Source organism: Scyliorhinus torazame, chromosome 15, assembly GCF_047496885.1.
Source record: "Scyliorhinus torazame isolate Kashiwa2021f chromosome 15, sScyTor2.1, whole genome shotgun sequence".
In the NCBI taxonomy this organism is placed as follows: Eukaryota; Metazoa; Chordata; class Chondrichthyes; order Carcharhiniformes; family Scyliorhinidae; genus Scyliorhinus; species Scyliorhinus torazame.
In genome coordinates, this window is record NC_092721.1 from 53,185,074 (window position 1) to 53,200,956 (window position 15,883).

Genomic DNA, 15,883 nt, shown 5'->3' on the forward strand with positions numbered 1-15,883 from the left:
GTGGGGCTTGTTCAAGGATCAGCTACTGCGTGTTCTTGATAAGTATGTACCGGTCAGACAGGGAGGAAGGCGTCGAGAGAGGGAACCGTGGTTTACCAAGGAAGTGGAATCTTTTGTTAAGAGGAAGAAGGAGGCCTATGTGAAGATGAAGTGTGAAGTTTCGGTTGGGGCGATGGATAGTTACAAGGTAGCGAGGAAGGATCTAAAGAGAGAGCTAAGACGAGCAAGGAGGGGACATGAGAAGTATTTGGCAGGAAGGATCAAGGAAAACCCAAAAGCTTTCTATAGGTATGTCAGGAATAAGCGAATGACTAGGGAAAGAGTAGGACCAGTCAAGGACAGGGATGGGAAATTGTGTGTGGAGTCTGAAGAGATAGGCGAGATACTAAATGAATATTTTTCGTCAGTATTCACTCAGGAAAAAGATAATGTTGTGGAGGAGAATGCTGAGCCCCTGGCTAATAGAATAGATGGCATTGAGGTACGTAGGGAAGAGGTGTTGGCAATTCTGGACAGGCTGAAAATAGATAAGTCCCCAGGACCTGATGGGATTTATCCTAGGATTCTATGGGAGGCCAGGGAAGAGATTGCTGGACCTTTGGCTTTGATTTTTATGTCATCATTGGCTACAGGAATAGTGCCAGAGGACTGGAGGACAGCAAATGTGGTCCCTTTGTTCAAAAAGGGGAGCAGAGACAACCCCGGCAACTATAGACCGGTGAGCCTCACGTCTGTAGTGGGTAAAGTCTTGGAGGGGATTATAAGAGACAAGATTTATAATCATCTAGATAGGAATAATATGATCAGGGATAGTCAGCATGGCTTTGTGAAGGGTAGGTCATGCCTCACAAACCTTATTGAGTTCTTTGAGAAGGTGACTGAACAGGTAGACGAGGGTAGAGCAGTTGATGTGGTGTATATGGATTTCAGCAAAGCGTTTGATAAGGTTCCCCACGGTAGGCTATTGCAAAAAATACGGAGGCTGGGGATTGAGGGTGATTTAGAGATGTGGATCAGAAATTGACTAGCTGAAAGAAGACAGAGGGTGGTGGTTGATGGGAAATGTTCAGAATGGAGTACAGTCACAAGTGGAGTACCACAAGGATCTGTTCTGGGGCCGTTGCTGTTTGTCATTTTTATCAATGACCTAGAGGAAGGCGCAGAAGGGTGGGTGAGTAAATTTGCAGACGATACTAAAGTCGGTGGTGTTGTCGATAGTGTGGAAGGATGTAGCAAGTTACAGAGGGATATAGATAAGCTGCAGAGCTGGGCTGAGAGGTGGCAAATGGAGTTTAATGTAGAGAAGTGTGAGGTGATTCACTTTGGAAGGAATAACAGGAATGCGGAATATTTGGCTAATGGTAAAGTTCTTGAAAGTGTGGATGAGCAGAGGGATCTAGGTGTCCATGTACATAGATCCCTGAAAGTTGCCACCCAGGTTGATAGGGTTGTGAAGAAGGCCTATGGAGTGTTGGCCTTTATTGGTAGAGGGATTGAGTTCCGGAGTCGGGAGGTCATGTTGCAGCTGTACAGAACTCTGGTACGGCCGCATTTGGAGTATTGCGTACAGTTCTGGTCACCGCATTATAGGAAGGACGTGGAGGCTTTGGAGCGGGTGCAGAGGAGATTTACCAGGATGTTGCCTGGTATGGAGGGAAAATCTTATGAGGAAAGGCTGATGGACTTGAGGTTGTTTTCGTTGGAGAGAAGAAGGTTAAGAGGAGACTTTAATAGAGGCATACAAAATGATCAGGGGGTTGGATAGGGTGGACAGTGAGAGCCTTCTCCCGCGGATGGATATGGCTGGCACGAGGGGACATAACTTTAAACTGAGGGGTAATAGATATAGGACAGAGGTCAGAGGTAGGTTCTTTACGCAAAGAGTAGTGAGGCCGTGGAATGCCCTACCTGCTACAGTAGTGAACTCGCCAACATTGAGGGCATTTAAAAGTTTATTGGATAAACATATGGATGATAATGGCATAGTGTAGGTTAGATGGCTTTTGTTTCGGTGCAACATCGTGGGCCGAAGGGCCTGTACTGCGCTGTATTGTTCTATGTTCTATGTTCTATGACGACGACTACATCACGTGCCACCTCAAACGACTCCGGCAGACATTCAGCATTCACGGACTCCCGGAGGCCCTTCTGTCAGACAACAGCATTGTGTTCACTAGTTTTTGAATCAAGATGGAGTCCGTCATGTCTGCACTGCGCCTTATCACATCCTCGAATGGGTTGGCAGAACATGCTACACAGACTTTCAAACTGGTAATGAGAAAACAGACCGGAGGCTCGCCAGAAATCAGCCTCACCCACTTTCTGTTTAAGTGATGGGTTTTTTGAGCAGCTTGTGGTAGAGCCCATTGGGGAACAGGCAATTATACATTGGTGATGTGTAATGAGGCAGGCGTGATTAGGGTTCTTAAGGTGAAGGAACCCTTAGGAAGCAGTGACCACAATATGATAGAATTTACCCTGAAGTTTGAGAGGGAGAAGCTGGAATCAGATGTGATTAAATAAGGGTAACTACAAAGCTATGAGGGAGGAGCTGACCAGAGTTGATTGGAAAAGGAACCTAGCAGGGAAGACAGTGGAACAGCAATGGCAGGAGTTTTTGGGCGTTATTCGGGAGTCACAGCAGACATTCATCCCAAGGAGGAGGAAACATGCAGGACAAGGCATCCACGGTTGATGAGGGAAGTCAAGGAGAGCATAAAAGTAAAAGAAAAAACACAGAGTGGCGAGGATTAGTGAGAAGCCAGAGGATTTGGAAGCCTTTAAAAGTGAGCAGAGGACAACTAAAAAAGCAATAAGGGGAGAGAAGATGAAATATGAGTGCAACCTAGCTAGTAATATAAAAGATAGGAAGAGTTTTTTTCAATATATAAAAGGTAGAGAGGCAAAAATAAACACTGGACCACAGTAAACCGTGGCTGGAGAAGTAATAATACGAAACACAGAAATGGAGAGTTACTTTGCATCAGTCTTCATGGTGGAAGACACCAGTGGGATGCCAGAGCTCCAGGAGAATCAGGGGCAGAGGTGAGTACAGTGGCCATCACTCAGGAGAAGGTCCTGAGGAAACTGAAAGGTCTGAAGGTGGATAAGTCACCTGGACTGGATGGACTACATTGCAGGGTTCTAAAAGACATAGCTGAGGGGATTGTGAAGGCATTGGTGGTGATCTTTCAGGAATCATTGGAGGCAGGGAAGGTCCCAGAGGACTGGAAGATGGCTAATGTAACACCACTGTTTAAGAAGGGAGGGAGGCAGAAGATGGGAAATTATAGCGGGTTAGCCTGGCTTTGGTCATTGGTAAGATTTTAGAGTCCGTTATTAAAGATGAGATCGCGGAGTACTTGAAAGTGCATGGTAAAATAGGACTGAGTCAGCATGACGTTTTGAGGAGGTAACAAGGAAGTTAGACAAAGGAGAACCAGTGGACGTGATTTATTTAGATTTCCAGAAGGCCTTTGACAAGGTTCTGCATAGGAGACTGTTAAATAAGTTAAGAGCCCATGATGTTAAGGATAAAATCCTGGCATGGATAGATGATTGGCTGACTGGCAGAAGGCAGAGAGTGATATAAAGGGGTCTTTTTCAGGATGGCAGCCGGTGACTAGTGGTGTGCCTCAGGGATCTGTGCTGGGACCACAGCATTTCACAATATACATTAATGATCTGGAAGAAGGAACTGAAGGCACTATTGCTAAGTTTGCAGATAATACAAAGATCTGTAGAGGGACAAGTAGTATTGAGGAAGCAAGGGGGCTGCAGAAGGATTTGGACAGGCTAGGAGAGAGGGCAATGAAGTCGCAGATCAAATACAATGCGGCAAAGTGTGAGGTTATGCACTTTGGAAGGAGGAATTTAGGCATATTTTCTAGATTGGGAAATGCTCAGGGAATCAGAAGCACAAAGGGACTTGGGAGTCCTTGTTCACGATTCTCTTAATGTTAACGTGCAGGTTCAGTCTGCAGTTAAGAAGGCAAATGCAATGTTAGCATTCATGTCAAGAGGACTAGAATACAAGAGCAGGGATGTACTTCTGAGGCTGTATAAGGCTCTGGTCAAACCCCATTTGGAGTATTGTGAGCAGTTTTGGGTCCCCTATCTAAGGAAAGATGTGCTGGCCTTGGAAAGGTTCCAGAGGAAGTTCACAAGGATGATCCCTGGAATGAAGAGCTTGTCGTATGACGAACGGTTGATAACTCTGGGTCAAAGAACAAAGAACAAAGAAATGTACAGCACAGGAACAGGCCCTTCGGCCTTCCAAGCCCGTGCCGACCATGCTGCCCGACTAAACTACAATCTTCTACACTTCCTGGGTCCGTATCCTTCTATTCCCATCGTATTCATGTATTTGTCAAGATGCCCCTTAAATGTCACTATCGTCCCTGCTTCCACCACCTCCTCCGGTAGCGAGTTCCAGGCACCCACTACCCTCTGCGTAAAAAACTTGCCTCGTACATCTACTCTAAACCTTACCCCTCTCACCTTAAACCTATGCCCCCTAGTAATTGACCCCTCTACCCTGGGGAAAAGCCTCTGACTATCCACTCTGTCTATGCCCCTCATAATTTTGTAGACCTCTATCAGGTCTCCCCTCAACCTCCTTCGTTCCAGTGAGAACAAACTGAGTTTATTCAACCGCTCCTCATAGCTAATGCCCTCCATACCAGGCAACATTCTGGTAAATCTCTTCTGCACCCTCTCTAAAGCCTCCACATCCTTCTGGCAGTGTGGCGACCAGAATTGAACACTATACTCCAAGTGTGGCCTAACTAAGGTTCTATACAGCTGCAACATGACTTGCCAATTCTTATACTCAATGCCCCGGCCAATAAAGGCAAGCATGCCGTATGCCTTCTTGACTACCTTCTCCACCTGTGTTGCCCCTTTCAATGACCTGTGGACCTGTACTCCTAGATCTCTTTGACTTTCAATACTCTTGAGGGTTCTACCATTCACTGTATATTCCCTACCTGCATTAGACCTTCCAAAATGCATTACCTCACATTTGTCTGGATTAATCTCCATCTGCCATCTCTCCGCCCAAGTCTCCAAACAATCTAAATCCTGCTGTATCCTCTGACAGTCCTCATCGCTATCCGCAATTCCACCAACCTTTGTGTCGTCTGCAAACTTACTAATCAGACCAGTTACATTTTCCTCCAAATCATTTATATATACTACAAAGAGCAAAGGTCCCAGCACTGATCCCTGTGGAACACCACTGGCCACAGCCCTCCAATTAGAAAAGCATCCTTCCATTGCTACTCTCTGACTTCTATGACCTAGCCAGTTCTGTATCCACCTTGCCAGCTCACCCCTGATCCCGTGTGACTTCACCTTTTGTACTAGTCTACCATGATGGACCTTGTCAAAGGCCTTACTGAAGTCCATATAGACAACATCCACTGCCCACCTGCATCAATCATCTTAGTGACCTCCTCGAAAAACTCTATCAAGTTAGTGAGACACAGCCTCCCCTTCACAAAACCATGCTGCCTCTCACTAATAAGTCCATTTGCTTCCAAATGGGAGTAGATCCTGTCTCGAAGAATTCTCTCCAGTAATTTCCCTACCACTGAAGTAAGGCTCACCGGCCTGTAGTTCCCGGGATTATCCTTGCTACCCTTCTTAAACAGAGGAACAACATTGGCTATTCTCCAGTCCTCCAGGACATCACCTGAAGACAGTGAGGATCCAAAGATTTCTGTCAAGGCCTCAGCAATTTCCTCACCAGCCTCCTTCAGTATTCTGGGGTAGATCCCATCAGGCCCTGGGGACTTATCTATCTTAATATTTTTTAAGACACCCAACACCTCATCTTTTTGGATCTCAATGTGACCCAGGCTATCTACACACCCTTCTCCAGACTCAACATCTACCAATTTATTCTCTTTGGTGAATACTGATGCAAAGTATTCATTTAGTACCTCGCCCATTTCCTCTGGTTCCACACATAGATTCCCTTGCCTATCCTTCAGTGGGTCAACCCTTTCCCTGGCTACCCTCTTGTTTTTTATGTACTCATTGGAGTTTAGAGGATCTTATTGAAACTTACAGGATACTGCGACGCCTGGATAGAGTGGACATGGAGAGGATGTTTCCACTTGTAGGAAAAACAATCCCAGACTAAAGGGATGATCCTTTAAAACAGAGATGAGGAGGAATTTCTTCAGCCAGTGGGTAGTGAATCTGTGGAACTCTTTGCCTCAGAAGGCTGTGGAGGCCAAATCACTGAGTGTCTTCAAGACAGAGGTAGATAGGTTTTTGATTAATAAGGGGATCAGGGGTTATGGGGAAAAGGTAGGAGAATGGGGATGAGAAAAATATCAGCCGTGATTGAATGGCAGAGCAGACTCGATGGGCCGAGTGGCCTAATTCTGCTTCCATGTCTTATGGCCTTATGGTCTAAAAGGGCAAAAGATTTTCCCCCTTCCATTGACATGGACGACGTATTGGACTTGCGGGGTGGGGGTTGTTATAACCCTACAGGCGGCCCTAGGACCTTCAATGCCAGAGTCCCTGTGGCCTCTCCTGAATACCATCTATCCAGTTGAGGGGGTAGGGCTAACCCACTTTTCACAGGATTGCTGGGTTATAAAAAAACCTACCCAGGGAGGCCTTTCATGGAGTAGGTGTATAGTAACCTGAATGAAACCAAATTTTTCAGCAGATGTCACTTTTGAGTGGTCGCATGCCTGAGGCTTTACACATCAGCCAGAGTTTCTTCCTCCTAATTACTACACACATATGCTTGATGTTATTGCACACATATATAAGGTCAGAAAATGCCTTCAATATGGATATTCAGTATGGTAACTAACTTGCCAAAAGTATCTCGCGTTCGCACCTGAGCAACAGGGTGAAATGTGTGGAGGGGTGACAGGCACCGCAACATGAAAGGAAGAGGGAACAGGTGGTAATAAATACAGTTCAGAAACACTACTGTGTTCAAAATGACAGATTTGTCAGTTTTGATGAGGTGTCTCTATCAGACAGCCAAGAACGAACATTGCAAATTTGCCAACATCGTTATGATTGATCAAATCAGTATCAGTGCAAGAACAATTAAAACAAGATAATTGAAATGTAATTTTTATAGATAACTTTTGAATTTAATATGGAACTGAATTGACTGTTGAACGCATTAACTTTTTGAATCTTTCTTTCAGAGTGGGTTATGGCTACAATGCTACAGCATCCCTCTTTTCGTCCCGGGCAATGGCACACAATGTCACTGAAGACATGAAATCAATTAGGAATGGAGGGATCCCTCCAAAGCAATTTGATAAGAATTCATATGTTTAAGCAAAACAACCCAAAAATAAGATAAAGATTAAATTACTTTAATCAACTTAAGTTTGTAAGAAATCTTTAATTTACAAAAACATATCAAATTTGTATTTGCATCTCACAATAATGCCAAAAAATAACAAACTGCAGTTTTTCAAATTACTGCTTTTAAATTGAGAAAGTTTTTGTCAATACATAGCTTTACAGAAAAACAGATCTTTTAATGCAACCAATTTCCTTGTTTTAAAAAATATCATATTTCAATTGTGCAGCAGTTAATTTGGTGAAACATGCAGATTTAACTACTGCAGCAAAAAAGAGTTACTGTTAGATGAAATATTTTTGTTTTTTTGATATGTTTCAGCTGGTTAATTAGTTACAAGAAAATAAAATGTATTGCTCTCTGACGATGTTTATTATTTAGCATAGCACAGTATTTGTAATGGAGCTTCATAAACAAACAATTGTGTCAAGAAGTCAATTAAATTTAATGGAAATGTAACCAATTTATGCTTCAGACTTTACTGTATATCTGTATCTATTTCTTACTAAAAATGCACATCTGTGCAAACTTCCTAACAGCAAACATTGACTTTTCCTGTCAAATATGCGTCGTAGATTTTGCAGGTCATACTAACCAAACTCCCACTGGCAGGGATTGGATAAAATGGTGGGATTGGATAAAATGGTGGTTTGAAAACATGTTGAATTTTACTTTAAACCAACTTTCTCACTGTGTAGCTTTGGTTAATATGACCATGCACATTTTTGAGCAGGCCACCAAATGGTAGCCAGTGCTCCAACAGAAAACAGGCAGAAATCTTCGTTCACCATCTAAATCAATGTGTAATCTTTGATAATGGGTGGTCCCAGCACTGAAGACTAAATGCGGCAAAAAAAAGGGCTGGATTCTCCACAGCCCCATGCCGAAATAATGGCTGGCGCGGGTCGGAGAATCCACTTTCAAGCCGTAATCGAGCCTGGCGCTAGTCCGCCGATTCTCCAGCCCCGAAAATCGGCGTGACCGCGGACTGCCAAAGGTTCGCCCAGCAAACCTCCGCTCCTGACCAGCCGAGTTCCTGATGGCGTGGAACTAACCACATGTTGCCGGTCGGGATGCTGCCGTGATGGCTCTGGACTCAGTCCGCGGCCGCCCAAGTCGGGGACGGGTGGATCGGAGGCCAGGGGGGTCTTATAGGCGGCCGTGGTGAAGATCCGCGGGGTTAGATGCTCGGGCGCGCGGCCGATCAGAGAGGCCTAATTTCTCGGTGTGGCTCCGCGGTCCGAATCCGCCATGGAGCTCGGCGCGGCTGCTGGAAGCCTCCATCACGCGCATGCGGGGACTCCGAACCGCAAGTGCGGGCCTGTAACCGCAACTAAACCTGTGAGATTTAATCCGGGTCCCTGCTAGCCCCTGTAGAGCATTGAATTAGGATCATTTTTATATCGGAATTTCGGGAGTAAAGCTCCACTGTTTTTACGCTCGGGAGTGGGGACATAGTTCCATTTTGTGAGAATCCTTTGGTACAGTTTTTTATCCAAATCTTCTCTCATAGAATCATAGAATTTACAGTGCAGAAGTAGGCCATTCGGCCCATCGAGTCTGCACCAGCTCTTGTAAAGAGCACCCTCTTAAGCCGGCACCTCCATCCTATCCCCGCAACCCAGTAACCCCACCTAACCTTTCTGGACACTAAGGAAATTTAGCATGGCCAGTCCACCTAACCTGCACATCTTTGGACTGTGGGAGGAAACCGGAGCACCCGGAGGAAACCCACGCAGACACGGGGAGAACGTGCAGACTCCACACAGACAGTGACCCAAGCCGGGAATCGAACCTGGGACCCTGGAGCTGTGAAGCAACAGTGCTACCCACTGTGCTACTGTGCCGCTTTGACTTGTGGCTGCTTAGTTATTGGAATTGCCTCTATCCCATAAAGGACTGAATTCCAACACAATTCTGTGAAAGATTTGCTAAGATTCTGCAGTTTCTCCCTTCTCCTTGCTGCCCCCCCAAACCCAGTTGTCAATTCGCCAATTCCATTCACTAAATCAGTAATCACCTGCTGCCTACCAGATGCATTATTATACATTTTAAGGGGAGGATTAAAGGATTGCAGGGTGTCCTGGCATGAAACCAGCTTTGGGATAGCTTTATAGTAGCGACCATGTGTCCACATTTAAACTTGTAGTTCTTGCTGGACAATGTGGCAACTTGATGGCTCTGTAAAGCTGATCTGGGTGTTCCTCTGTGTTCCATCACCATACTGTCGCTTTTTTTTCAGCTATTCCTGACTCAGGTAAATTCAGACAAAAAGCACCACGGGCTGGATTCTCCGGTCGGCAATGCTGAAATTGTGTTCAGCGACTGCCCGGAGAATCCAAGTTTCTGACGAAATCGGGGGCGGCTCCGCTTTCGCCATGCTCCAGTCCCTCCAAAGTGGCCTACCCTCCAAGTATGCCGCGCCACGTATCGACGGCCTCAGGACATCGCTTGAGGCCCGCCTCCCGATGTACCGCCCCCGACCGGCTGAGTTCCCGACGGCGTGGGTCTCTCATGGTTTCAATCGTCGGGAACTCAGTGTGGCGGTTGCGGACGCAGTTGTGGGAGGGCTGATCCTCGGGAAATGGGGGGACATTATTCGGGGCTGGGGGTGGTCCGGGACATGCAAGCCAGCCAAAGGGGGGGACTATTTTGCGGGCTGGGATCGCAAGCGGCCGGCGCCATGCAGCAAAGTGTGGCCGCTGCAGGCCGCCACCGTCCGCATGCGCACCACGGACCTGGCAATTCTCAAGGGCATATCGGCAGCTAGAGCCGTGTACTCTACGCTGCCGGTATGCTAGCCCCCAGCAAAACGGGGAATCGGTGGCCGTTTTGCGCCAGTTTTTTCCCACGGCGGCGTGGGGACATAGCCCCAGAATCGGAGACTCCAGCCCCATGAGCGTTAGTCCCACTAACTGGCTTCAGTCCAGGGAATATAAAACAATTCCATATTTTCCCTGATATTTAATATTCACAAATGCTCCATATTCACACATGCCCCATATTCACACATGCCCCATATTCACACATGCTCCATATTCACACATGCTCCATATTCGCACATGCACATACACACGGTACCTTGAGAAAGATATCTCCTCCCTTTTGATCTGGAACTGTGTTAATGATGATATTGTTACAAAAACTGTCAGCAGCTTTGAATCTTATGGTAACCCTTTTCCGAACAATCACCAGACCAGGCAGGAATGTTCCCGTCCAGCCGGGGAACACTTCAGCAGTCAAGGGTATTCAGGCTCTGATCTTCGGGTAAGCGTTCAGGACTCGCAACAACGCAGAATCGCCGAGCAGAAACTAATAGCCAAGTTCCGCACGCATGAGTACGGCCTCAACCGGGACCTTGGATTCATGTTGCATTACATTCACCCCCCACCATCTGGCCTGGGCTTGCAAAATCCTACCAACTGTCCTGGCTTGAGACAATTCACACCTCTTTAACCTGTGATTATCCCTCTCTCCAGTTGCTCCATCTGGACCTGTAAAGACTTAATTACCTGCAAAGACTCGCATTCAAAGTATCATTTTGCATCACTGACTTTATATATGTATGTGTTTGTGTAACCCACCTCTTCACTCACCTGATGAAGGAGCTGCGCCCCGAAAGCTAGTGATTCGAAACAACCTGTTGGACTTTAACCTGGTATTGTAAGACTTCTTACTGTGTCCACCCCAGTCCAACGCCGACATCTCCACATCATAACTTTTTTTAACACTCCAGGGAGGCTGTTCAGGCCTCAAGTGGTTCCTCCAGGTCAGCTTCATTCCTCAAAGCTTTCTCTCCTTCCCACCACCAACACTCAAGGCCTAAGGACTCCATCTCTGTTCCTCTGCTGACTGTCTACAAATGTATCATTTACCAGTTACTTGATTGTCCACTCATTCCCAAACTTCTTCACAAAAATTTAATTCTTCTATATCAGCTCCCATCCCATTCATTTTGGGTTGAGTCCAGTGGTTGCTTCTTAATTTAGTGTTCAGGACCACTCAGCACCTGAGTAATCAGTGTGCTCATCTATTGAAACTAGCTCCCTAGCTTTTGGAATGTGTACCTTTTCTCAGCCCATCCCTGAGTCTGCTAAAACACACACATTAGGAGTAGGCCAATCAAAGCCCTGGGCCTACTCTGCATTTGAGAAGATAATGGCTGATATGATTGTGGCTTCAATATCACTTTCCTATCGCCCCCTATAACCTTTGACTCCCTTGTCAGAATTCTAATTCAGCCTTGAAAATATTCAACCTCCACTGCTCTCTGGGTAAGTTAATTCCACAGACTAATGACACTCTCAGAGAAAATGTTATTCCTCCTTTCAGTACCAGACCTTTAATTTCTAAATTATCGCGATTCTAAACTCCCCTACAAGTGGAAACATCCTCTCAGCTACACCTTATCAAGTCCACTTAGGATCTTATGCATTTCAGTAAGATAATTTCTCATTCTTCTAAACACCAATGGATATAGGCCAGCCTGATCACTATTTCTTCATAAGGTGAACCCTTCATTCCAGAAATCAGTTGAGTGAACCTTCTCTGAACTGACTCTAATACAATTCCACTTTCTTAAGTAAGGAGGCCAAAACTGTGGGTTAACTTAGGCCCCTAAGTTGCTGTAGCAAAACTCTTACTTTTATGATTCCCCTTGCAATAAACACCAACATTGTTCTTGCCTTCCTAATCACCCGCTCTTCCTGCATAATCTTTTGTGATTCATGTCCCAGGACACACATATCACCATATTATAGATTCTTTAGTTGCTCTGCTTTCTGGCGGGTGTGTGCACCGGGGAGGGAACAGCGCATGATCCAGGTAACGTTACATGCGGGTGTGTGGGGTACAGGGTCTGGGGTCTGGTGAGCAGGGGCCCCTGCTGCAGCTAGGGTGTGTGGGCAGGGCATGCCGGGTATGGGGAGGGGGGGGGGGGGGGAGTAACGGGGGATCTGGAGGGTCCTGGGGTGAAAGGCACAACTGGTTGCAGTCTTGCACACTCTCCCAATTCCTGACAGATATTAAACGGAATGGATGATATCTCTGACCCTGCAGAAGCTGCCCTTGCAGTGCTGCTGCCAGGCCAGGATGTGGCAGCAGCATTGATAGATGCACAAGGTGGCGGCCCATGTGCTCGCCCCGCCCCATACCCTGAGGACCTGGCCACCCAACAGGCCAGGGAGGGGCCCAGACCGAGAGACCCATGGCGACCCAAGCTGGTCTTTTGAACAAATGACGGACAGCGTGTGCCGCAGTAGGTTCCATCTCAACAAGGGGACGATGCAGAACCTGCGCTATGCCCTTGCGGATAGGAGGGAGGCGGGGGCTGACTGCTGGGGGGAAGAGGCATCCAGGACTTCCATGTCCGGGTGGATGGGGCATGGAATTGGTGCTCGGCCTGCATTGTGGAAGAAAGTGCCAGAGGCGTCAAACTTGTCGAGGTCGACAATCTTTAATAATTTATATGTGTCCCTAACTGCCCCAAACCCCCAATCGTGCCACCCCACTCTCCCCATCTCTCTCAGACTTCCCCCTCAGACCTTCTTCCCTGCCACTCGACAATGCACCCTCCCCACCCATCACCCCCTACCCCCTCTCACTGATCCTCGACCTGCTTAGCCTACCGTGCTCTACCACTGGATGTGCCCCCAGGATACACATCAGAAGTGGAGGTAGCCTGCTGCCTAATGCGTCCCATGGCCTTCGATGCCCCTAGTGGGCATCCTCTGGTGCGGCAGAGCCCTGACGCACTTGCCGGAAGCATTTCCACTGCCGTGCCACCCAGTTCCTGGGCACTGACTCCGAGACGAGCCATTGTCAGGGGGGGGGGAGAGGTCTGAGGTGAGTGGGTGGACGCTGTCGCCACTCTGTAAGATTGCTCCGGATTGGCACCCAGCACCCCCTCCTTCCAGTTGTTGCCAATAGGAGTCTGGGGTTCATCTTAGGACGGAGGGGCAGCTGGATTGAGCCCGGCTGCCCCGGCATCATCTGGCTTTGCCAGCCCTGACAGCTATCCAATGTCTGCAGCACAGTGTCGACGTCCTCGGCAAAGCTCCTCGATGACTGGGGCATGCTTTGAAAATGCCCACCTGCAACCAGCGACCGGGACATGCTCTACAGTGCCTCTGCTATGTCCACATAGGACTGGGAGACCTCCCCTAGTGACCGGGACATGCTCTGGGGGGCCTCGGTAATGCCCACCTGAGACCAGTCCATCAAGGTCCGCCTGGGAGTGGGGCACGCAGTCGAGGCACTCAGCCATGGCCTTCACCGACTGAGCCACGCCTTGGACACTTCCATACATGCTGCCGCCATCGTGCACCAGGCTCTCCACTACTGTCGCCACCCTAGCAGTGTTGGCCTCAGTGCTATGCATTGCCGGCGCCATCTACCGCGCCCTCAGCCTCTGGGACTCCCTCAATCTCCCATCTGGAGGGTGCTACCATCCCCTTCTGAATCTCACAGCCACACTCTAGCATCTGCATCAGCTCCGGGTAAATCTTGTTCAGAGGTTCAGCATCTGACTGGGACACAGCTGGGTCCTGGGATCCAGATCTCCCACTGCTGTCTTGTCTGGGCATTCCTGCCTCCACCTGATGTGCATCGGTAATGGTGTGGCGCTTACCAAACTGCGCCCAGAAACCTATCCACTACTGTTGTCCACCGATGTGTGTGTCTCTGCGCTGGTGGAGGGTGGGGATGACCGCTCTGATGCATCGACGGTGGCATCTTCAGTACTCAACTCCGAGGTGTTCTCATGGGAGGCAGGGGGGTACCCATCTCGGATGGGCCAGCACTGTCAAATGAGGATCCTGCAGAAGAATAACCATGTGGTCAATGGGAGGGATAGGTCATTCTCTATTGCATTAACAACTCATGTGACAGAATCACAGAATAATAGTGCAGAACATAGAACATAGAACATGGAACAATACAGCGCAGTACAGGCCCTTCGGCCCACGATGTTGCACCAAAACAAAAGCCATCTAACCTACACTATGCCATTATCATCCATATGCTTATCCAATAAACTTTTAAATGCCCTCAATGTTGGCGAGTTCACTACTGTTGCAGGTAGGGCATTCCACGGCCTCACCACTCTTTGCGTAAAGAACCTACCTCTGATCTCTGTCCTATATCTATTACCCCTCAGTTTAAAGCTATGTCCCCTCGTGCCAGCCATTTCCATCCGCGGGAGAAGGTTCTCACTGTCCACTCTATCTAACCCCCTGATCATTTTGTATGCCTCTATTAAGTCTCCTCTTAACCTTCTTCTCTCCAACGAAAACAACCTGAAGTCCATCAGCCTTTCCTCATAAGATTTTCCCTCCATACCAGGCAACATCCTGGTAAATCTCCTCTGCACCCGCTCCAAAGCCTCCACGTCCTTCCTATAATGCGGTGACCAGAACTGTACGCAATACTCCAAATGCGGCCGTACCAGAGTTTTGTACAGCTGCAACATGACCTCCTGACTCCGGAACTCAATCCCTCTACCAATAAGGGCCAACACTCCATAGGCCTTCTTCACAACCCTATCAACCTGGGTGGCAACTTTCAGGGATCTATGTACATGGGTACCAAGATCCCTCTGCTCATCCACACTTCCAAGAACTTTACCATTAGCCAAATATTCCGCATTCCTGTTATTCCTTCCAAAGTGAATCACCTCACACTTCTCTACATTAAACTCCATTTGCCACCTCTCAGCCCAGCTCTGCAGCTTATCTATGTCCCTCTGTAACCTGCTACATCCTTCCACACTGTCGACAACACCATCGACTTTAGTGTCGTCTGCAAATTTGCTCACTCACCCTTCTGCGCCCTCCTCTAGGTCATTGATAAAAATGACAAACAGCAACGGCCCCAGAACAGATACTTGTGGTACGCCACTTGTAACTGAACTCCATTCTGAACATTTCCCATCAACCACCACCCTCTGTCTTCTTTCAGCTAGCCAATTTCTGATCCACATCTCTAAATCACCCTCAATCCCCAGCCTCCGTATTTTCTGCAATAGCCTACCGTGGGGAACCTTATCAAATGCTTTACTGAAATCCATATACACCACATGAACTGCTCTACCCTCGTCTACCTGTTCAGTCACCTTCTCAAAGAACTCGATAATGTTTGTGAGGCATGACCTACCCTTCACAAAGCCATGCTGACTATCCCTGATCATATTATTCCTATCTAGATGATTATAAATCTTGTCTCTTATAATCCCCTCCAAGACTTTACCCACTACAGACGTGAGGCTCACCGGTCTATAGTTGCCGGGGTTGTCTCTACTCCCCTTTTTGAACAAAGGGACCACATTTGCTATCCTCCAGTCCTCTGGCACTATTCCTGTAGCCAATGATGACATAAAAATCAAAGCCAAAGGTCCAGCAATCTCTTCCCTGGCCTCCTAGAGAATCCTCGGATAAATCCCATCAGGCCCCGGGGACTTATCTATTTTCAGCCTGTCCAGAATTGCCAACACCTCTTCCCTACGTACCTCAATGCCATCTATTCTAATAGCCTGGG

The 15,883-nt window shown here is 47.6% G+C and overlaps 1 protein-coding gene across 2 annotated transcripts in view; it reads left to right on the forward strand.

Moving 5' to 3' along the window:
* Nucleotides 1-7,752, forward strand: part of LOC140391594 (claudin-10-like) — a 120,320-nt gene extending 112,568 nt beyond the window's left edge. The window contains exon 5 of one of the 2 annotated variants that reach the window (XM_072476240.1): nucleotides 7,188-7,752. In XM_072476240.1, the coding sequence (XP_072332341.1) occupies nucleotides 7,188-7,323 (136 nt within the window). In that variant the 3' untranslated portion in view covers nucleotides 7,324-7,752. The remainder of the gene's footprint in view (nucleotides 1-7,187) is intronic. The other variant, XM_072476241.1, reaches the window with a different exon arrangement.
* Nucleotides 7,753-15,883: the final 8,131 nt, after the last annotated feature.